The following is a 22,538-nucleotide window of genomic DNA, read 5'->3' as shown; positions in this document are numbered from 1 at the left end:
ATTAGTGCTCCATTAGAAAAAATCATCGTGAAATTTACAGGAGTACCAAGGTGGAACCTGTTCCAGTGTCTCACCACCCTCACAGTAAAGAATTTCTTCCTAATATCCAGTCTAGATCTACCCTCTTACAGTTTAAAGCCATTTCTCCTCATCCTGTTGCTACCCGCCCTTATAAAATGTCCCTCCCCAGCTTTCTTATAGGCCCCTTGATTGTGTTTTTTTATGCGTGGACAGGCAATGCTTGAGTGAAATATCCCACAGGCCTGCTCACTGTGCCTGGGCAGCGGTACCTCGTGCATTCTCTGGTGGTTTGGTAGTGTAGGCATAGGCTGACATGAAGTTACAGCTGAACAGGAACTTCTGAGTTGGTCGTGGTTTGTGATGTCTGTCTGAAGAAAGAACACACAGATTGTTATGTGCTGCTACTCACGTGGAGACATTTTGAAAGCATTCTGGTACATGTTTATATACGGGAAATTCAGCATTTTAAATGGTAGTTCTGTGCTCTCTACTTCTATTCGGCGCACCCCTGTATCACACAAAGTTATGCATCCAAACAACCAAAAGGGTTCCATTAGTTTGCTCTCACCTCGTGCTTTTCAGTGTTCACAAAAAAGAAAGCTGCAAGGTGACGGGTTTTTAGAACTCATCACCTCATCCTCCATCTATGCTGCACTTCCCCGTCCCCCGTCCCTGGCTGTGCTGCTGCTGCCGCATGTGGGCAAGAGAGGAACAGTCTCGCTTTAGTCTCCATATGCCACTGCGGCTTGCAAACTGGGTTACAGACAGTGTGATTTCATGTGAGCAGGAGGATGGCTATTTTTGCGAATTCCAATTTAGCTTTTCTTTCAGAAACATATCTACACAGCAGAAGCAATTCCTGGCCTGCCCCAGTTATTACAGAGCTGTGACAAGAACACAAAGACCATCAAAGCTTCAGAACAAAATAATAGAGCTGTTGAGGGGCACTGGGGCCCCTTACGTTCAGCCTCAAATAAAGGTGCAAGTTTCTCATTTGCTTGAGAAAGCCTGGCACTGGATTCCTACTGCAGGTGTGGTCTTTTTAGTCTGTCCAATTATTGTTCCATCTACAAGACTCCTTATGAAGGATGCAAATGGCATTAGGTAGGTTGAAATAAAAGGGCAGATGTGATCGAACACTGAAAGAATTGGCTGCTTTAGATTGCTTTCCCAGCCACCTTTCAGTGAACAGCAATCTACCAGCATGGAAGAAGATGACACTTGTTTTGCCTTTTGGTTTGCGGTCAGAAGCAGGAGAGCTGCTTGCTGTCAGTGTGCTTCAGTTACAGCTGGAGGACTTAAGGATCAAGCTAATGAATCCAGAGAAAGCAGCTGTCCACTGCTGGGACTCAGCTGTGCCACATGCCTGTCCCTACAGCTGCGCAAGTTTATCTCACATCACTGCTTTTGATAAATGGCTCTGTATATCTTCATTGGAATCAAGGCTGATTTGGAATCAGAAATTGCAGGAACAGCATTAAGCTGTGTCCTTGCCCACTGACAGATGGCACTAAAGATGGCTGGAGAGGAATTCCAACCCTAAGAGACATTCAGATCCCTGTGATTCAGCCTTTGCTTTCACCTGTTTGTGAGCAGCAAGCATAGCTGCAGGTTACTGGCATGGCCTTTGTGAATGTGGGTTTGTGCTTTCCAGCTCTGTTCTGAGCTTTGTGCAGCTGGTCCGGGTTCATAAACACTGAAAGCAGCCAGGTGTGCTGGTGGTCCAATCCTTCCAGATTTAGTGAAGCCTATACAGGAGCTTGTCATTCTGGAGATACTCTGCTGAAGTCCAGGACTGTGTGTGCAGTTTTATCTGGTTTGATACAGGGTGAGGATGACATCATCTAGTCATTACCTTTAGTTATAACAAAGACACCAAGACTGGATGTCACTTATGTCAGCCCTCAGGCTCAGCATCACTTAATGCAGTGAAGTATCTTAATGGGTGCTGCTGTTTCTCTTGCCTCGCTTTGGTTCAGTCCATTAGATGAGAATTTCTTGGTTAATTAACAGGAAGTAAAAAAAGGGCAAAGCAGTAATTAAATGAAAATATGAAGCATGCACAGCCAGAGGGTTCTTAGCTTCTTAACAAAACGCTCATTGTAAACTACTGTAAATGTGGCCATAAAACTAAAAAGGATGTAGAGGAGGAGGCAGCTCCTGGTACCGCGCTCAGCATCTCCCAGCAGAGGCTGCGTGACTTGAGGTAAATGTTGGCAGCCGGAGCTGTGCTCCCAGGGCTGTGGATGTGGCATACAGACCATTGGTGGGATAGCAGAAAGATACTGAAGGGTATAGGGCTGAGACTGATCATGTCCTGCTGTAATTTCTGAGGTTTGGAGATGATTGGCAGTGCTGAACGATGCTGTAGCCTGGGTCTGGTCTCTGTGCTCCCTAGGGAGAGCAAAGCGAGCCTGAAAGCTGGACTGAGGCTCCCATGCCTGGCACTGGGCCAAGGGGCTGAGAGGGGGAGAGCCGTCACCAAATCCTGGCATGGCACCATTTCTCCTCACTTTTTTTTTGTTGAGTGAAGACAATTTCCTTAAAACCCTTTAATGAAATTATGTTTTTAGAAAACATCTCCTAAGTGTCCTCTGTTGGAGTTGCTTTGCACTTATTTGGTTTGGCTTGAAGGGCATCCAGGAAAATGTTCTTGGGAGCCTGAGCCCAGAAGGCCCTTTGGCTCAGCGCAGGGCACTGCTGATGGCACTAGGCCTCATGGCGGCCTGCAGCTCCTCACAGCACAGAGCTCTGCTCTCTGTGACAGCAATGGGGCCTGGGGACAGCATGGGGCTGCACCAGGGGAGGCCTGGGGGGGGGAAGGCTCTGCCCCAGGGGGTGGTAGTGGTCACAGCCCCAGTGCTAGAGCTCAGGGAGCACTGGGACAGTGCTCTCAGCCATAGGGGTTGGCACTGGTGATTTTTCCAGTTGCTTTGGCAAATGAACTGGTGTGCTTGAGCAGCAGAGGGGCTGTGGTATTTCTAGGGATTTCCAGCACTGCCTGTCCACAGCCCTCAATTTGATTTCTGTGTCATCTCTGCTGAGAAACCAGCCAGAAAAGAATGAATGATCCCTAATGGTAGTTTTCATAATGTTCTTTTGATGTAATTCTTTTACAGCAAAGCAATGGAGATCAAAATGCATTCAGCTTGAGGGGTAATAGCATATAAAAATAACTAAAAAGTTAGTGCATTGACTGCTCAATGCTTAGATACAAAGTAAAAAAAAATGAAAGTAATTCTCCTGATAGCTTGTAAGAGCGCTGATTGATGCAGCTGTCTTTTCACTGCCATTTTCAAAAGCCAGAGCTATGCTATTTTTTTAGGATTACTTTGATAAAAGGATGTTTTGTTAAAATCCCACTGAGCTGTGATGGTTTTTGACTGCTACCTTCTTCCTAACTCATGATACCCACAGGATGGCAGGATTTGTTGGTGCTGTGAATGACAACATCCCTCACCTCTCTCACTTGCCTTTAATCATGCTCTTCAGTTCTCTTCAGTTCTCATCACTGTGGCTCCGCCATCCTATTTCACAAGCTTTGCTGTCACAAGATGATATGCCTGCTCCCACCTGAAAGCACCCGGCTTGGAAGCATCTGGAAAGAGGTGGATGCTGTCAGTTTCTGTTGGAGACCAGGTTCTCAGAAGTTGCAGGGTTGTTATCCTAAGAAACTTGCTGCCTAAGATGTTGGTCTGGGGCTCAAGGAGCAGTTCCTCAGTTCTAAAGCTTGTGTAGAACTCCAGTGTTGTGGTGGACAAGTCCTTGAATCTCTGGCATCTGAGTTTTGGCATACAACAGATAGGAAATAAGGATGGAGAAAACTTGTCACTCAGAGACTAAAGGATCAGCTTATGGCTGTTCATGAGACGCTTGGAAATTACAGGCAGCAATTACGGTGGCGGAAGGGAAAATGACAGAGGATCTATTCATCCGTGGGCTCCTAACTATTGATAATGCTGTGTTTGAGGAAGGTAATTGCACTTCAGAGGGAAACAGTCTCTAAGAAATAATTCCTGATGGCTCATGTTGTCTTTTTTTTTTCTCTAAGGCACTGTGCACACAGCCTGTAGCTGCCAATAACCCATTCTTAGTACAGCCTAACTTCTGTTTTAATGATCTCCCAGATTTCACAGCAATGTTTCCCATCACTTGCTAGATCTATCAAGAAATATTTCATTTCCTGCGTAGTAGCACAGCTGATTCTCATGAGGTTGCTTAATTACACCTACATTTTGGAAGATGAATGGAAAATATAAAGATTGGTAAAAACTAAAACGTTACTTACAGTCATGAAGAGCCAAGGGCAATGATTCAGCCTCATTATATGGGCATGACCAATCTCTTCCAACGTTGGCTCCTGTTCCTGTATAATTGCTGGTGGGTTTTACCTGATTTGCAGTGATTTCAGGAGTGAGCGTTAACATCCGAGATACAGAGGTGGGGGCAGACGTGTGGGACTTGACTGGGATTAGGAACTGGAATAGTTTCTCCTTTGGTTCCATGTTACCTAGTGTGATTAACAAACCTCCACATTCAAGGCAGTAACGTTTCTCTGTTTGCAGTGTGATTGATTTTTTTCTTAATGTCTCTCTTAAATCAGTAGCAAAACTTCCTGGATTTATCTCAATGCCCGGACAGAAGTATCTTATTGATCTGAATGAAACCTGGGGAGATACACTGGGAGTTCCTTACAGCCACATAAAGAGCAAACAGCCTCCATCTGCTCTCTGCTTCGTGGCTGAGCAAAGGATGGGTCCTGCAGCCTTTCCTGGGTGGCACCATGCAGTGTGAGAGCCTGCTGCACTGTTGGATGAACGCACATCACGCACAGAGAAAATTCTCCCTGAGAATCACAGAATCACAGTTTGGGTTGGAAGGGACCTTAAAGCCCACCCAGCCCCAACTGCTGCCATGGGCAGGGCTGCCCCCAGCAGCTCAGGCTGCCCAGGGCCCATCCAACCTGGGCTTGGGTACCTCCAGGGATGGGGCATCACAGCTCTGGGCAGCAGTGCCAGGGCCTCACCAACCTCTGAGTGAGAGAAGAGAATGCAACTGAAGCAGAACCCTCAGCACTGGCTCCACAAAGAACACTCACACACGTCCTCCAGGCAATGTTTTCTCCTGTTTATTTCAAGAGTCTTTGTAAGAGCTTCACGGCAAAGATCCCGGTGTTATTTCCAACCATGTATGCAGGGAGCCAAACATGTCTGCTCCGTTTGGTGACAAGCTGTATATAACATACCAGTAGAGTGAGCTGAGTATGGCTTTTAGTCCTCGGTGCTCAGAGATCTTTGACACTGGAAATCAGCTGTGTGATAAAAGCACTCACAATTACTGGGTGTGCTGGATGTCAACCCAGAACTAAATGATTTTTAACATGTCAACTGTTTAAACAGACTTCAATCTTCAAACTTATTTCAGTGTGTTGTTTTGCTGGGAAGCATCATCTCAAGGAGAACAAATATTGGTACTTTCTAATCAACCAATTACATAAATTTATGTCTGCAGTGAATGCAAAGGGGTAAGTGATGCCACCTGGAAACCAGCACGGATGGGGCATTCCTTCCCCTATTCGCACAGTGAAACACAGAAGTCAGCAAACACCAAACCCAAGGTAATTAACAGAAGCAAAGTTCCTCTGATGTTCATCATAACAAACAGTAACAGCAGCTCGGTTAAAGAGACCTATCAAGCTGTGTGCCTGAAAAAATAAACAAGAATTAAACAGGGATACCTTTGAGCAGACATATTCTTCTCCCACTTGAGTCCTTTTGAATTGGCTTAGAATTTGCACCTATTGCTTTCACAGAAGAGTGTGCAGAAAGGTACCTCCCAACAAGCTGCGTGTTTGTGTGCCCATGTAAGTAAAGGGACACCGTTTTTTTCTTTGCTTTGTAACTGAACAGTATCTGCACACACAATAAAAAGCCCCAGAATATTTTTTGGCTGTTGCTGTTTTTGCTGCTGAGAATTTTACTATGAAATGCGATGAATTATTGGCCACGTCAAGATGGATTTTACTTCCGGGGACTACAACTGATTCCCTAATAGAAAGGTCAGGAGGTGACAAGCACTGAGAACACACGCTTGGTGTTCGGATTGCACACTGCCTGAATTATCAGTGATTACGTGCTGTTTTATAAGCAGTATTTTTGCATCACTTGCTGCCTTTAAAAAGCAACCTTACAGCTTTGTGAAATGTGAGGGGTCACAGGAACATCTTATTTGTTTCCTAGATGATCTGACAAAGCATCACCTGCTGCAGGGTCTGATCCTGAAAGCAGGTGGGCTGTGATGCTGCACACCTCAGAACCCACCGGTGTCCTCATGTCCCACACTTGGAATAGGCTGGGAGCTGGCTGGCCCCTGCCCGAGTGCAGTGTGGATGCTGGGACTGAAGGCGAGCCGAGGTGTTGAAATCTGGACCTGTAGCGTACCTAACATAGTGCTCATCCGAGCCACAGAGAAGCATGGCTGCCTTTCCAGCAGTACACCTGGTCGTCTTCTTCCCTAGGCTGGCCCTGCTTTGCTCACCTGCTGGATGGAGTGCAGCATATGTAAGCGTGCAGCCCCCTGCCTTTCTTCTGCATCACACAGTTGATCTCTGAACGATCCACATGAGTCTATGACACATCAGGAGCAACTTCGGGCTGTGGTGTTGTCTGTGGTTTTATGATGGAACACGTGTGTATAGAAAGTAAAGACTTTTTCTTTTCCTCCTGCATTACTTGGAAAATACCTCTGGTTCTCTCCCTTTCCCCACACTTCCCATTCTTCAGCAGGAGCAGTGCAAGTGGGACCATCTCAAGGCTTTGGAAGTAAGAGTCAACAGGTGGCAGTGTACAACAGTGCAGGTGCTTTTGGTATTTTCTTTCCCATCCTATATCACCAAGTATCCATAGCCACATGGTCTGTCCTTTCCCAAGGCAGGGTGCTTGCAGACAGGTCATCTGTGCAGTCCCTTCCAACCTAAATCATTCCATAGTTATAAGGAACAAACCCAATGTGTACAGAGGTGGAGGGTTTGCACATGGGTTGTACAGTGCACACTGCACATTTCATTAGTTATCCTGTGAGAGTCACATATTTGTGCCTGACTGAATTTACTACAGAAGGTAACTTCTACTGTATGGTTTAAATACAATATTGAAAATGTGTGTTGGTTTAGAAAGGAACATTAGTAATTCAATGAGAGCAGAAGCCACTATCTTTAGATTTCCCTAGCAAACAGCACTGCACTAAATATGACTTTGTTTAAACTAGTGCTGAACATTCATAGTATAAATAATTAGTCACTATTTTTTAAGAGAAAAAGTTAGGAAAAGCCCAAAAAGGTTAAGAATGGTCTCACTGCAATGGGTCTTTTCTGTGTAGTTATCACTTCTTCCCATAGGCCATCAGGTTTATAACAAGCCAGTGGCCTTGGCTATACATCCACCACTCAAATACTGCCATGGGGCACAGGCACCTGTTACTCAGAGCCTCTGCTGCCTGTACAGCTGCTCACCAGGCAGTGGAACTGTCTAAGTGTGAGGCAGCAGGAAAATGAGAGGAGTGAATGAAAGGAAAGATGAACTATCCAATCCTAAGCTAATTTTTTGGTGTCCAAAAATAGAACCTGGAAAAAACTATTCAAGACTGTAATATAAATCCCAAGTTACCTGAAAAGAAAGTGCAGTCTAGTGCAGTGTGCTTTCATTTTCCCATTTTGCTCCTTCAGCCTCCTTCTCATTTCTTGTGCTTCAGTCTGTCTGGGTACTGCAGGTATCTGCTTTGTCTGCAAAGAAATACCAGGACGAATTCTACTTGGTGCACCTTGTGCATATTTAGGGTTTAATTAACAAAAAGAACAGGCTGCCCTGGGGAATTCTGAGATGAACCATACACAGTATAACAGGGGAGGAGCTAGTTGTCCAAGCATTGCAAGTTTTAAGGGAAGATTCCCTAAGAAAGCTGAAGAAAGAGCAGGAGGGACTACAAAGGACTGGTTCTAATTCCCCCATATCCTCCTGGCTCGCAGACTCATGCACAGCAGTAATAAATGCCCCAGGCAATGCTAGTCCACAGAAGAGTGGGAATACAGAGCTTGGTTTTCATAGAATCACAGAATAGTTTGGGTTGGAAGGGACCTCAAGGATCACAAAGCTCCAACCTCCCCCCCACAGGCAGGGCTGCCAACGTCCACATTCAATACTAGACCAGGCTGCCCAGGGCCCCATCCAACCTGGCCTTGAACACCTCCAGGGATGGGGCATCCACAGCCTCTCTGGGCAGCCTGTGCCAGCACCTCAGCACTCTCATAGTAAAGAAATTCCCCCGATACCCAGCCTACATCTTCCCTCCTTCAACTTGAAAGCATTTCCCCTTGTCCTGCTATTATCCACCGCTGATAGATAGCCAAAGAGTTGACTCCCCTCCTGTTTATAGGCTCCCTTTAGGTACTGGAAGGCAGTGCTACTGCTCAGGGGTCCCGGCTGGCATCCAGGTCAGACAAAGGCAATCAGAACCAGAAACATGTAAATCACAGAGCATGTCTGCCTTTGATTGGGCTCAGAAGAAGTGCAGGAATGGCACAGGAGGTGTATGAGCAATTTCACATTAATTCACATTTCCCAGGCACAAGTAGGTAATTTGAAAACAATTTACAAACACTTAAACCAAACCCTAATTGCAGTTATAACAGTTATCTTTTACAAACAACTTACTGAAAAAATAAAAACTCTTAATTTGCAATGTTGTTATCATAAAGATGTAGCTCTTGAGCTCCCAGAACATTAATGCATTTGAACTCATTTTTACAACTATAAACCTAAGCAGTTCTGCTGCAATAAAGCCCACCTGCCTCTACTTATGCAGTACTTCACACAGCAGGGTCTGCTCAATGAGCAACAGTCCCAGCGATGGCAAAGGAACCACAACATGATCCTAAGGGAGGTCTAGCTTCATAGAAAGCAGTGTGCTATATATACATACTCTTATAACAAGCTTGTAAACTGACACTCAAATGCAGCAGCTGAGATGGAGTACATACAGAGATCCATGCAGCTTTGAGGGTCTCTGCAGCCAGTGAAGCTCCTGCCAAATGAAGGCAGCTTGAATGCAGCCTCTGCCATACTAAGTACTTGTAAACTCTGCAACTGGTAGGTAGAGAATGCAAACATCGCAGAGTGATTCTGGCCAGATGCATCTCCACAAAAGCTGTGACTACATTTGTGGTAGAAGAGCCACATCTAATGGTCTGTCTGATGTTCTGATCCCTTCTCCTTTAGACAAGAGATGCAATCGCTATCGCTGCCACCCTTCAGCTGGCAGTCTCAAATGTGCAAAAACTGCAAACCCTCAAAAGTTAAAATCTGAAATGCAGTGTGCTCCTCCAAGTGAAAAGGAAAGTAAAACGAGGGAGACCCAAACATACACGAAACAAACTAACATGTTATCTATATAAAACTTCACAGATGTATTTTCAAGCATTTCTAACATTCCCAGTCTTTTTCCATCAACCTTTCCATACTTTTTTCCCCAGCAATCAACCCAGTAGTCATTATCTTGCCTATAACTATCCAAAAGGCTTTCCAGACCATCGTAGCCTCAGCCGTAAGTGGTATTTCTGAAAGCTGGAGAAGACTTTATTCCTTACAGCCTTAAAAGAGTGGCACAGAAGAGAGAAATTAAATAAATGATCTAGATCTCTGCAAATATTCCTAAAAGCTATTTGCAGGAATGCCTCTGCACCCATCCATCATGCTGAAGCACACACACACTCAGAACAGGTCTGTTTGAAGATGCTCCTTCAGCAGTTTGGGTTAGCACCATTAAATATGAGTTAAAAAACAGTAGCAACAACCCTAGGCCAATTTATGTTTTAATGCAATCATTTTGGAGAAGTCGGCTTCTGGAGAATCTACAAAATCCTCTGAAGTTTTGCTCCAAAAGATCTATTTTGTAGAGCTTTTAGTCAGGTTAGTGGAAGTCAGGTATCACTGGGGCCTAAGGAAAACTGCAATTAAATTATTTGCAAGATGCTCTGCAGCAGTACCCAACATATTGAGGAAGATTTATAACAACAGAGAGAGCCTACATTCATTTTAGCAGACAATTTTCATGTAAAAGTAATATCATTAATAAACAGTTTGACTTACATTTCAGTGGAAATGCAAACATTTGACACCAGAGATGAACGCTGGCTCCTCTTGCATGTTTTCAGGTTATTCTGTAGGGAGGAACAGCTGTGCACATTTCAACATGCTTCTTACGACTTATAATCTCCTGACTTTTAAGAGTTAGGTAGTGCATGGTGTTTCAGACAAGACTGGTTGAAAAATAATTGTTTGTCATCAAGGGAATTCAGCCAACTTGATTCTCTATCACTGAGGTCAACAGGATTATTCAAGTGAAGCACAGCCACCCTAAGGCTGGTGTACCTGCAGTCACCTACGTGTATGTTATATACAGGCCTGGTATGACAAATTGGCAAGAGCATCAAGTGGAAAGTTCAGGGCCAGATCCAGACTCCAACAAACAGCGAGATATGGGTTTAAACAACCCTTAATCCTTCAAGTTTGAATCTGGAACTGGCCTTGCTCAGAATGTATTCAAACCTGGAATTTTGGTTCAGGCTATTTGCTGTGTAAGACGTTCGTTCTGACACCGCTGTAACCTCACACACCGTTCTTCTGAAAACGCATCAGATTCTGCATCAAAGACATCCAAGTCCCTCACAACCCCCCCGGGGGAGAACTGTGACATTGCGGTAAAGAGGTCACTGCATATTGGAGAAGACATAAAAACCCAAGAAACCAAACTGCCGAACGCCCGATGAATACTCAGTCTGCTCTGAACGTAAAACTTGACCGTAGTTCGCAGCAGTAATTCCACTTGAAATTATCTTTTTTTTTTTTTTTTTTTTTTTTTTTTTTTTTTTTTTAATCAAAGAAACAAAAAGAACTTCAAAAACTCTACCTAGAGTCACTGGTTTCTGCCAAGCGGTTGTTCATGATGGCTAGAGCACCCACCCCTGCCGAGAACCCATTCTGCCTCGTATTGATACAAACGTTCCTCGGGTAGCCATTGGCTGTCTCGTACAGCTGCTTTTGCAATATAGCCAGAGAGACCTTGTTGGACGCCGTGAGCTCCCTCATGGAGATCATCTCTCCAGAGAGCCTCCTGCCATCCGTGTCACTGTCGTACTGCCCGTCAGCCTCCAGGGAGATTTTGTGCCGGCGCAGGCGGGCTCCTGGCGTGATGGCGTTGCGACGTCCAAGGCGGGTACTTGACTTATGGCACTTTGGGCAACATCTGCATCTGAATTTTTTCAACACCCAGTTCAAGAGTTGCTTGATTACAATTGAGATGACGTTAAAAAGAGAGTATATGCAACATACCCCCATTAATATAAAGACAAAGTTTCCGAATCTGTATAATCCCTGATTTTGGTACACAGCGTTTTGGCTGCTTACCAAATCTCCAAAGCCGATGGTGCTAAAGGTGACAAAACAGTAGTACAAGGAGTCGACGTAGTTCCACCCTTCCACCAACGTGTACATCGCAGAAGCGCAGCACGAAAGCATGATGGCAAAAATTCCCAGGATGAGCATCACGTGATAAACTGACGGCTTCCAGCCGATGAGGCTGCCCACCCCTGACATAGCTGACCCTCTTCGGAAGTTGGGAGGAAGGAGACCACTTCTTCGCAGCTGTCTTTCATGGCAAGCCTTCATGATGAACGCCAGGAGGGAGATAATGCGCTCCAGAAAGAGGTTGAAGAAGAGGATAGTGCCAGCACACCCGAAAAGACCGTAAACAATGAGGAATACTTTTCCAGCCACTGTTGCCGGCGTGGTCATTCCAAAACCTAAGGTGTGGAGAAAAAGGAGGAACGTTACTGCCACGGTTTTTCATGCATAAGCTCAGGAAGCATGAAATTTATCCTAGGTCCTCTCTCACCAGACAAAAGAGAGTCCTATCTCTAAGTCAGACAAGGTCAACACGAGGCAAGTTTTGTACAGAATGAAGGAGGCACTTGAAAGCTCAACAAGGTGATTACAACTCACAAGGGAGCAAAAACTTCTTGCAGATGTGAAAGACAGTGTATTCATAGGGCGACACCATGGCCACTGGGAGAGCACTGTAAGGTGGAGGGTGTGAGCCTCTGTGAGCCTACAGCGTGCTGAGGTGTGATGAGGCAAACAGGTCAGTTCCCTGCTTCCAAGTGTGTGAACCAGCATGACCAGCTGGGAAAGTCCTCTATTTACGAGCTGTAAATCAGCATAATGCTATTACTATCAAAGTCTGATTACATCTCCTGGTTGAGAAGATGAAAGTCTTCAGGTTATATAACAGAGGGGAAAAAAAGCTTCCCAAAAGGAAAAGCATGTAGGTATTGACTTTTCTACTGCTGTTCTTCTCTGTGCAAGTACTCAGTGATTCAGTCAAAAATCATCCTGATGGGGCTCAGATGACTGATCATACTCCATGGATAAATAACCAGGTAAAATTGAAATGAATGCACCACCCAAAATGACAAGCTGAAATTTCTTTACCTTATCGTTCCATGAAATTGCTGAGCAAGTAATACATTCAGGGAGGTACATACCAACAGCAGACCACGACAGTAGAAGTTTGCTAAGAAAAAGACGAGCTGCATTTAACAGATAATGTGAACGTAATGAAATCATTAATCTAGTTTATTATCACTATGCACCTATAGAAGGAACAAAGAGAAATATTTCCTATGTGTAGGAAGTTGAGATTGCTGCCTGAAATACGGTTAAATATTCATGAAAATGTGGAAGTGACAAATCTGCAGAGCAGTACAAAAGAATAAAAAAGAATTACATTGAGGTAATTAGCTGCTGTTGCCTGGACCCACAGCCTCCCTGTTTGGTTGTGCTGAAGATCCAAGCAGGCTTCCCAAAGCCTGCCTTGCCATTCCCAGATTTAATAAGAATGGATAGTCAGCTCCTCTTGTGTGGAGTGAAGCTTCTCTCAGGAGCCCCCTGATTTGGTGATAAATATCCACTATTGGTCTCCAGAAGAAGTGGGGAAGTCTTTACAGCTGCCAGCAAGGAATACACAGCCAGCTCATTAGAGAGATGGCATCTGTCAGCCCATGCCTCATCAGCAAAGTGGTTAAACATGAGCTTCACTCTAAGTGCCTGACTATCATAATCAAAATAAATGGGCTGTTACACATATGGCTAAACACACTAATTAATTAAGAATTTGGAAAAAAAAAAAAAACCCACAAAAAAAACCAGTGTCATTTTAGATGGAATTATAAGCACACTTCAGCTTTTTAGTGTTTTCTGGTGCTGTCAGAGGTAGTGTGTATTTTTCATATGATGGAAGTGAAATTTCTGAAGCACAATGTTACCAACCTATGACTTTGGCAGAATTCATTTCTCGAGATACAAAGACCAAGCTCTAGAGGGCTGGTCCCCAAGAATGTGGGTTACAGAAAGGTAAACTAAAAGCAATCTGTTTTGTTTCATACATCTGCTCCATACATCCTTTACTTACTTCATGGCTTTCCCAGAGCTTTGATAAGTTGCTACTGCCCAACATGTACACTGTATTACATGTACTTTAAAACTAGAATTCTGGATTAGGGATCTTATGCTCCCTTCAACCCATTTTCACCTGCCAGCACTTCATCATTATTGCCTCTGACAGAACCGTACCTGTCTATTTCCCAGCTACCTCTCATTTATTCTGCAGCTCCTCAATACCTAATATCCAGGAACAGTTGCCCTGGATACAGGGTCACAGTGCAGAGCAGATCAAACTGCTGCAGACAGAGCACTTCTGCCACATGCACAGCTTTCACGCAAGGACTGGGAGCACCACCTGAGTCAGCCTTTTCAGACCATAAGTAAATAAGTTATTTTTCCTTAACATCCTTGACAGGCAGCTTTATCAAAATACCTCCCCTCTGGGGATCAAACAGTCCATTTTTTGAGAGCTGTATCAAAAAGAGCACTCCAATAAACTCGATGAACACAGCGCCAAGCCAGGTGAGCACTGCATCTTGTGACACCTCTGCTGCTGAAATATCAGTCTGGTGCTTGAGACAACTGCTGTTCAGAAGAACTCACTGAGTGACAGAGATGATGAATTGAACATCAATGAGTATTAAGAAGCTCTGAGAAATCATTAAAGACTTCTGGCAGTACCACTTTTCCTCTGTTTATACATGGCTGTAACCAGGTTATTGGTTATGCAAAGCGTTGCTCTGCACAGCAGTACTGAGTAACTGAATCAATCCTCCTCAGTGCTTCTCTGCATTCCATCCACCACCCACAAGGCCAAGGCCACGTTTTCACTCCTTTCAAAAGCAAACTCGGTTCTATGAGACTCAGCAGATTTGTCAGCCTCTGTTGTAACCCAAGCTCCCTCCACGGAAAAGGAAATAGGATTAACAATATGATTATTTAAAATACCTACAAGCTTGCTGTTTTAATACAGTCAAAAGATAACCTCAAGTGTGATCACTTTGATAGCAGTCTAAGGGGTTGGAGGTGGCCCTGAGGAAGGAGAGAAGAAATGTTCAGACGTTGTACTGAGGGACATGGCTTAGTGGGGAAATACTGAGGTAGGTGGATGGTTGGACTGGATGATCTTGGGGGTCTTTTCCAACCTTTCTGACTCTATGATTCTTTGATGATAGACTTGCTGCATGTATACATTTCTCCTGCACACTGCAGGCCTCCCAAGTATGTTTTTCTCTGATGACAACTAGCTGAGCCTTCCAAGAAAGATCGTCAATTTTAGTGAGTGCTCAGCACAGACATTTGTCAGATCAAGTGGTGTAACTTTCGTACATCTGAATGATAAATGGCCCTGACAAAGAGATGTGCTGGAGCCTCAGCTTCACCACCAGCAGCAGTACTCTTGCTCTGTTCATTTACTAGAAGAAAGTAAGCCTTTTTTTCTGTGTTGGACTGCAAGCTGCCATTTCTATGCACATGATAACAACAAAAGGCATGTCAAAAGCTAACCCCAGAGAACCCTGCTCATTTCTGTACACAGATAGCCCAGTAAGTGCAGAAGGAGTCCAACCATTGCCTCCAAGACTAGGAAGAAACACAGGTGTCTCTAAATCAGTTCTAAGGTCATTGGGTGTGACTGGCTGCTCCTCTGTGCACACTGTATGAGCAAATGGGTATCACTAAGCACCCAGCATTGCCAGAAGAGCAGCAGCTCCAGCACCAAGGCTGCTACACAGCTCCCTTTCCTCCTGTCCAAGCAGGGGACACTCAAGATTGGTCACAGGCTTAAGGTTGGAAATCTCTGACAAGCTAACATTTGGGTTCGCTGGTTAATCCTACCACATCACTGCAGAGTTTCTAATATGGACCAGAGTCTCCAAAATGAGACTCTGAAGAACAGAGCTCAGGGAAAAGACTGGTTCCTGAAAGCCAGAAGAAAGCAAATTCAAACTACAGAGACAAAGAATGTAATGACTGACGAGCAGGCAATATTCTTGCCGAGTCCCTGCACTGAACAGAGACAGAGGCACTCTGCAGAATGAGTGTTGTTCTCAACTTCTCTGTTAACAAAGAGGTCACACATAAACTCCCATCAAGTTTTACTGCTGTTAAAGCAGCACGCTCTTTCTTTTGACTGCAGTCAGTGTCCTTGTGAACTGCCATAACCAAGCCCAGAGCTGCTTCTGGTTGCCTCCACACCTGATGATCAGAGTCCTCTTTGGTTTGTTTTCTTTCCTTATCCTCCCAGCTGGGTGGAAAACATGTTGCTATTGTATTTTCTGAAATTGTGGTGGTGTTAATAATGGAAAATTATAGCCCACACAGTCCTGAGTTGTTTGAATAAGTTATACTGCCATGGAAAATACACTTCCCTGCCCTAGAGGCTAATTGTCTTCAAATCCTGCCTTAACAGCCATTGCAGCTGTATCAGTGCCTTAATCTCACTGCAGGTTCTGTGCACAAGCATCTGTCTCAGCTTGCTGTGCCAGTGAACCTCAGCAAAAGCAAAGAGATTTTGAGATCCTCTCAGAGGACACATCCCTGAATTTAGAGTAATCACTTAGAAAAATCTGCAAAGAAAAGAATGGTAAACAAGACAGACACGCATTCAGTCTCTGTACCTATGTACAAACATGATAACAGAGCCTGTGGACTCCAGAAGCTGCCACTTCTTTCCGTCCCCTGAGATGGGTCAAATGGCTGAAGCCATACACTGCTGTCTCTGACCTCTCCACAGCCTTCATAGAGCTGATGATGTAATTCCAGGTGAAGTTTGTTTCAGAAGTCGGCTTCGCTTGACACCATAATTCCTCACCCTTTAAAGATGCTTCATCTCTTTATTTTCTTCCTATGTTTTGGAGAATTGTGTATCTAAGCAACACTCTAAGAGGAAAACGCTTACACTTTGTCATTTTAAGTTGTTCCAAACAAAAGCATTCACATCAGCTTTTGTTGCTTATTAAAACTCACGGCTGCGTTTCAGACACCTGTGTGGACCCAAGGATGCAAAAAAAAAAGATTTAGAGCTGTAAGGAGAAACTAAAAAATAACAGTATCCAACTTTTGTTATATTGCTGAAGTAATATGGATATTATGAAAGAATACCTGCATGCCAACTCACAGCACTGCTCCTGCGAGGCTAAGAAACAGCGCTAGCTGAATTTTACCACTGACCTCGGCTGTACAACTTACTGCTCCTCGTGTGAAGTCTGAGATAACAAGGTGCTGCTCCTGGGCTTCCCAAACCTCACAGCTGAGCAGGGCTGCCCAAGTGTTACATCATTGGCTTCTCTTTTGGCTGTACTAAAGCAGAAAGCCTGCAGATATCACTCAACAATATTGGTATGTGTCGATAGCTTCCTTAGCTCTTCTGCTTTAAAAAGAGTAAACCTGAAATGATGTACCTGTAGGACAAGAACAACTTAAACCTTCTGGGTAAGATCTTTTACACTGTTTATCCATTTTCCTCCCACAAGCTCTTAAGCCACCTTCATCTCGGAAAGCTCTTCTACTTCCTTCAAGACACAAGACCTAATTTTAAGGAACTGCACTAAAAATACAGGGTAGCAGCACTAACCAGACTCCTCGGTTATTTCTCACTTTCTATTTCTGCATTTAACTCTTCCTTCCTTAGGAAGAGCTTCCACTGACTACTGTTAAAGTTAATGGTGCTGAACTCCTCAGCTACTTCATCATTCACTTCTGATTTGATCCAGCATTTTCCTGGTCCTCTCAGCTCTGTCAGTAACAGTCACTGTAAAATGACAAACTGTTCTACCCCACTTTTGTTCTTCTTTTACACCGCAGCCATTTCCAGCCATAAAGACTCTGAGTAGACTTGACTCTGGATACGCATTGAGCACAAATGATACTGTAATTCTGTTTGTCCTCAGGAGATAAATGTGTTGTCTGCACAATGCTCAGCAAGGAAATGACAAAATATTTAATAACAAATAACCAAGAGGATTTCATCCTTTTATATTTAATTGAAATTTACTAAACCATTTCTTCTTTCATCCATGAGCAAGGAGCACTTACTACAGATCTTTAAGCAAGAGTAATAGCAGTGCCTCACCCAAGTAATCCCCTACATTAGCATCAAACCTTTCCATTTCTTATCTTATTCCACTCCAAAGCTTTAATTACTTGAGAAGACTTTTAATGCCTTGCTTCATCTAATGTAATTACATTTAATTTCCTTTCTGCTTCTCTTTGTTCAATCCGAGAGGGATTGTGTTTAAACCTTCCACCACCTACAGCTCGGTGCAGCACCCACCGCCATCAGCAGACCCACAGAGCTCAGGGGGAAGCATTACCCACAGCAGTGACACCTACAAGGAAGTGCTGACAGCACCAGGTCTGCAGCTGTGTTACAAACCAATAAAAGGAGTAACGTGGGATCTCCTAAAGCTCTGCAGAGTGGCCTGCTATTGACTTAAGCTGAAGCAGGAGACTGCAGAGACAGAAAAATAAGCATATCTGGTTTGTGTGGACTGCTATGCAATTGCACCTTGGGTTAAAATTATTTGGATGATGAAATGTTCCAAGTTGGTTTTCCACTGTTCTAACCATGATGCTACGACAGCAAGATGTACTGTTCTCAGTGACTTCAACAGCTAAAAAAGATACATCAATGCTGCAGTCAGTAAAATAAAGATATCCTTCGTGTTTTCCAGCATAACAAGAGGAGTGGATATTGACTGTCACATGAAGTTAGCAGTCAATAGATCTATCCCATAATTCTTTTTCTGTTTTCTTAACAATGAAGAGCAACCAAAGTTTGCATAGAAGCAAGACAGAATGCTTGGAAAGATGGCCCAGCTGTAAATGTGAGAAAAGATGAAGGAGTCTGTATGTTCTGCAACAAACAGAAGACAACCTGAGAAGGGAGAGAAATGTAGACTGCAATAGCAGGACTAACACTGGGGTGATCAGGAAGAGAAAAGAAACTGTAAAGCCGCATCATTACTCTCCAAGCACGGATTCCCATAGCCACTCTCAACTACAAAGCTGCGAACTGTGATTTAGATTACTTTCCTGCTTGGAGCTTTCAACTTATATCCAGACATTCAGGAACTTCTCACCAATGGTAGATAAGGAAATTACTGCCCCCCTGGGGCTGAGGCTGGGTGGGTTTTAGCGTCCCTCCCAACCCAAACCACTCAGTGATTCTATGAATTATGCTGTTGAGCTCCCCCAGCTACCACTCAAATACAGCCCCAAGGAAGATGGGACAAATCTATTTTCACCTTAAACCTTCACACAATCAAGGTTACTAGTGGAATTTCTTGCCAAATTATCAGGTGAAATGCTTTTGGGCAGGCTACATCAATGGCCGCTGATAGTGCAGTCCAGTATCTGAGCGTGCTCTTGCAGAGCCACCCAGCTCCCTCCCTTTTGCACCTCACGTCCGTTGAACTGCCACCTTCAGCACATCTGGACCTCTGGGTTTCTACAGACAACTTCAGTGATGAGCCAAAGGAGCTTTAGAAGGGAGGGCTGAAATTCTACTGCCGGCCAGATCAATGAATCAGGAACAAACTTCACCCAGGTGCTGCTTAAAGAAATGAGAACAGCAATGCTATAAATCGCATAGAAGAAAATACCCTTGGAAGCTCAAATTAATGACTGGATTGATGAAGAATTTTCTTACCTAGTTCTGAAAATCTGACTTATTTAATGAAAAAATAGATTCAGCATTTCATTATTCAGCCGCAAACAATGCAATAATAAACCACGAATGCCCAGAGAACAATCTGAGGGTGTTTTGTGCACTATTCAGCCATTGCTTTGTGGGCTATTCAGGAAAATGCTGAAAGATTAGACTTAACAATTCATTTTAACTCTGCTTCCCTGAAGACCTCCCTGATGTGCTTCTTGCCCCGAGGGTCTGCCTGTGCCTTGTGTTCGGTGTAATGATGCGCGATGCACAGCTGCACCAAGGAAATGGAGGAGCTGAAGCACCTAATGCAGAGCAAAGGTCTTGCTCCAGAAGGGTGGGGAATGAGCCCACGTCCCCAGCCAGGTGGAGGCCAGGTGGTTCTCCCCAGGCCTACAAGGAAGGTGGGAGGTCCACCCTGTGCCTTCAGCGAGTGAAGGGATGAGGGAATGCAGTGCCCATCCAGCAGCACAGGGCTGCAGCCCAGTGAGAACTGGTGAGGGGAGGGTGAGGACCTGAAGAGACACAGTGAGCTTTCTTTTGTCTAAGCTGGAACCCTTCATCGGTAAGAGGGAAAGTAACCCGTGGGTGATGCCTCCTTGACAAGACAGTGTCTTTCTGTTGGTTAAGCTTTCTGGTGTGTAATAAAGCTGCTTTGACACATGTATCTGATACTTGGCAGTTGGGGAAGCAGGCTTGTTTCGACTCTAAATGTCTGATAGCTCTAGGTGAAGTTAGGTAAAGATAGCTTTCTTCTCGTCAATGAATCATGACACCAACACAAGTGAATGCGCTCTGAACGACTGTAATACACATTTTCAGTTGACAGCGGAGTGAAAGGCAGAGCAGATCGGTGGGCACCTAAACGGGCTGTAATGAAGGCTGAAGAGCTGCTCCCCTGGGCTACACATTGATGTGGCGCCCCAGGTTGCACTGCAGCAGCATGAGAAATGTATTCCCCTGTTTACACCTGCCAAGAGAGCTGAAAAGCCCCACAGAGTCCTTCACTTTGCCCAAAGGTGCAGTGACTGCAGGCAGTGGAATGAAGTGGAGATACAAATGTTTGCAAGTGAGCAAGAAGCATCTTATGGCTTCACAGCCACAGCAAAGAGAAGGCAGGGGCTGCAAAGAGGGGAACGTGCCTGCAGGTACACACCTCTGGCTGCTGCTGCAGGTGTAAGGATGGAGCACTTGGTTTGTCAGTGCACCGACTCAGCTTTCCATCTGTTCAGCTCAGCAGCAGTGATCTTTTCACAACTGTGCGTTCCTGAGACGCAGGCCTGACAAAGTTCGATTAAAATGGTGTTTTAATGCCTGTTTTACCAAATGGACTCAAAGAGGGAAAGTTAACAAGGATTATTCAGAGCAAAAACCGACGATGCTTAACAGCACCCCTGCAGTCACCATCATGGCTGTGTTACAGAGCTCAGCCACTACCCATGAAACATCTTCTGAACCAAACGCGTGTGAGCGCAATAGGGAGCTGTGTGTTCCCTTCTTTTAAATAAAGCAAAGCACTTCGTGTTCGCTCTGCGGCCCCAGGGCGATTTGCTCGTTACGGAACTTACAAAGTGAGGAAATGAGCCCGCTCTGTCTGCAGGGACGCGGTTCCTAAAGCAACGCCGCGAGCTACGGGCAGCCCAGATGTAGTCGGGGTGCATCTCCCACACCGCAGCTCTCCGTGGGGCAACACCAGAGTAAAACACAATTCGTGCCCCCACCGTCTGCCCATCCAGCACCGCTCTTTCCAACCCCCGATCGGCCGCCGATAACCGCAGCCAGCTGCAGCCAGCGGCGCTCACGCGACGCGTCTCAGCGCTACCGGGAGGGCGGCTTTACACATCTCACGTCTTCGTTCACAGTCGCGACTCAACTTTGCCATCCCTTTACAGCCGGCAGCAGCGTGGCTCTTTGCCCAGCGGCGGCCCGCAGCGCTCGGAGCGGCCGTCCCGGCGCTGCCTCCCTTACAGCCGGGCTGCCCCGAGCGGGACCCCCGGCGGCGCTCACCTACCGATGGTGGAGACGACGGTGCCCACGAAGTAGAAGGCTCCGGGGAAGTCCCAGCGGGGCCGCAGGGCGTCGACGCGGATGCCCGCGGCCATGGCCGCCTCGTAGCTCCGCAGGAAGGCGCGCAGCTCGGGCAGGCTGATGTTGAAGATGCGGCTGAAGTTGTGCAGGGTCCGGTTCCAGCGCAGCTGCGCCGCCGCCTCCGACGGGCTCTCGAGGGCCGAGAAGACGGTGGCGCCGGCGCTCAGGTACGCCGCGATGAGGGCGGCCAGCAGCAGGAACCGCCCGTTGTCCTCGTTGAGGGGCGCCGGGCGCCGGCGGCGGCGAGGACCAGCCGCCCCCCGCCGCGGCATCATCCGGGGAGCGGCGCGGCGGCGGCGGGGGCCGCGGGCACGGGCGGGCGCGGCGCGGCGGCTTCGCTGCGGGGGCCGCGGCTTCGCTGCAGGGGCCGCGGCTCTGAGTCATCCCCCGGCGGGGCCGGCGGCGGCCCCGGGGCCTCGGGCTGCTGCGGCGCGGCCTCGCCGGCGAACCTCGGCGCGGCCATGAGGGCGGCGGCGGCCCCGCCGCGGGGGAGACCGCCGCGGGGAGGCGGAGGCTCCGCGCCGCGCCCGGTCGACGGCGGGGCGGTGCGGAACCCCCGGGGCGGGGGGCGGAGGGGAACGGGGGGGAGCCCCGGGCACGGCACCGCGCCGCGCTCACGGGCCCCGGGCCGCCGAGCCGGGGGAGGGACGGGACGGGGCGGGGCGGGGCGGCTCCGTCGCGGGCCCCGCGGGGGTCTCCTGTCCGGCCGGAGAGCGCCCCGAGCGCCGCCGCAGGACGGACGGATCGCGGCGATGAGGGGCGCGCGGCTGCAGCTCGTGCCGCTGCCCCCTGCTACAAGAGGCGGCTGCGGGGCAGAATGAATCGGGGCCGTTTCGAGGTGCTGCTCTGATGCCGGTTTCTGGGCTGCACAAAGTTAGACCCGGCGCCGCGACCAGTCGCGTTGCTAATGCCGAACTGTAGCTTAGTTGGAGCCTGAGACTCGCTGCTCTCGAAGCCCTGCGCTGTTTCTGCAGGGCGCTCCCTGCAACCTCCACCATCCATTGGACTGCAGGAAGAACCGCAGCCCCTTCCCGAGAGACTATTTAACAACGGTATCTGGGTTTCTTTGCTTGTAACTCACACCAATAAAGTGTTGCAAAGAGGATGGCAGTGACACCTGTGGGGAAGGTATGGGCTTGAGAGTGCAAACAGACATTCAGCACATCTCCGTGCTTCTCAAACGGCTCCAGGGACGGCACCTCCACGCCTCCCTGGGCAGCCCGATCCAGATAGAACAGCTCAGTTTACAGTGTACTTGACCGTCATGTTTTGTTAGCCAC

At 46.6% G+C, this 22,538-nt stretch overlaps 1 protein-coding gene and 1 long non-coding RNA gene across 9 annotated transcripts in view; one reads left to right on the top strand and one right to left on the bottom strand.

The window, feature by feature from the left end:
- Positions 1-290: 290 nt before the first annotated feature.
- KCNK12 (potassium two pore domain channel subfamily K member 12) lies at positions 291-22,258 on the bottom strand. 8 transcript variants are annotated; one of them, XM_085542677.1, is made up of 5 exons: positions 21,182-22,258; positions 10,984-11,875; positions 7,686-7,801; positions 6,462-6,561; positions 5,128-5,725 (listed from the first exon to the last, which is right to left on the bottom strand). In XM_085542677.1, exons 1-3 carry the CDS (start codon positions 21,531-21,533, stop codon positions 7,753-7,755), a joined length of 1,293 nt encoding a protein of 430 aa, XP_085398803.1. In that variant the 5' UTR covers positions 21,534-22,258; the 3' UTR covers positions 5,128-5,725; positions 6,462-6,561; positions 7,686-7,752. The 8 variants fall into 8 exon arrangements, with proteins under 8 accessions (XP_085398807.1, XP_085398803.1, XP_085398804.1 ...); XM_085542678.1 differs by having other exon boundaries at positions 6,462-6,558; XM_085542681.1 differs by lacking the exons at positions 5,128-5,725; positions 6,462-6,561 and adding an exon at positions 291-389.
- Positions 21,065-22,538, top strand: part of LOC107310866 (uncharacterized) — a 41,659-nt gene continuing 40,185 nt past the window's right edge. Inside the window, exon 1 of the long non-coding RNA XR_014944461.1 lies at positions 21,065-21,425. This is a non-coding gene — a long non-coding RNA (uncharacterized LOC107310866). The remainder of the gene's footprint in view (positions 21,426-22,538) is intronic.

This window comes from Coturnix japonica, chromosome 3 (assembly GCF_054131305.1).
Source record: "Coturnix japonica strain WE chromosome 3, WE-NBRP24, whole genome shotgun sequence".
Taxonomy (NCBI): domain Eukaryota; kingdom Metazoa; phylum Chordata; class Aves; order Galliformes; family Phasianidae; genus Coturnix; species Coturnix japonica.
The sequence above is the reverse complement of the archived record's forward strand: the minus strand, read 5'-3'. Positions and strand labels throughout refer to the sequence as shown.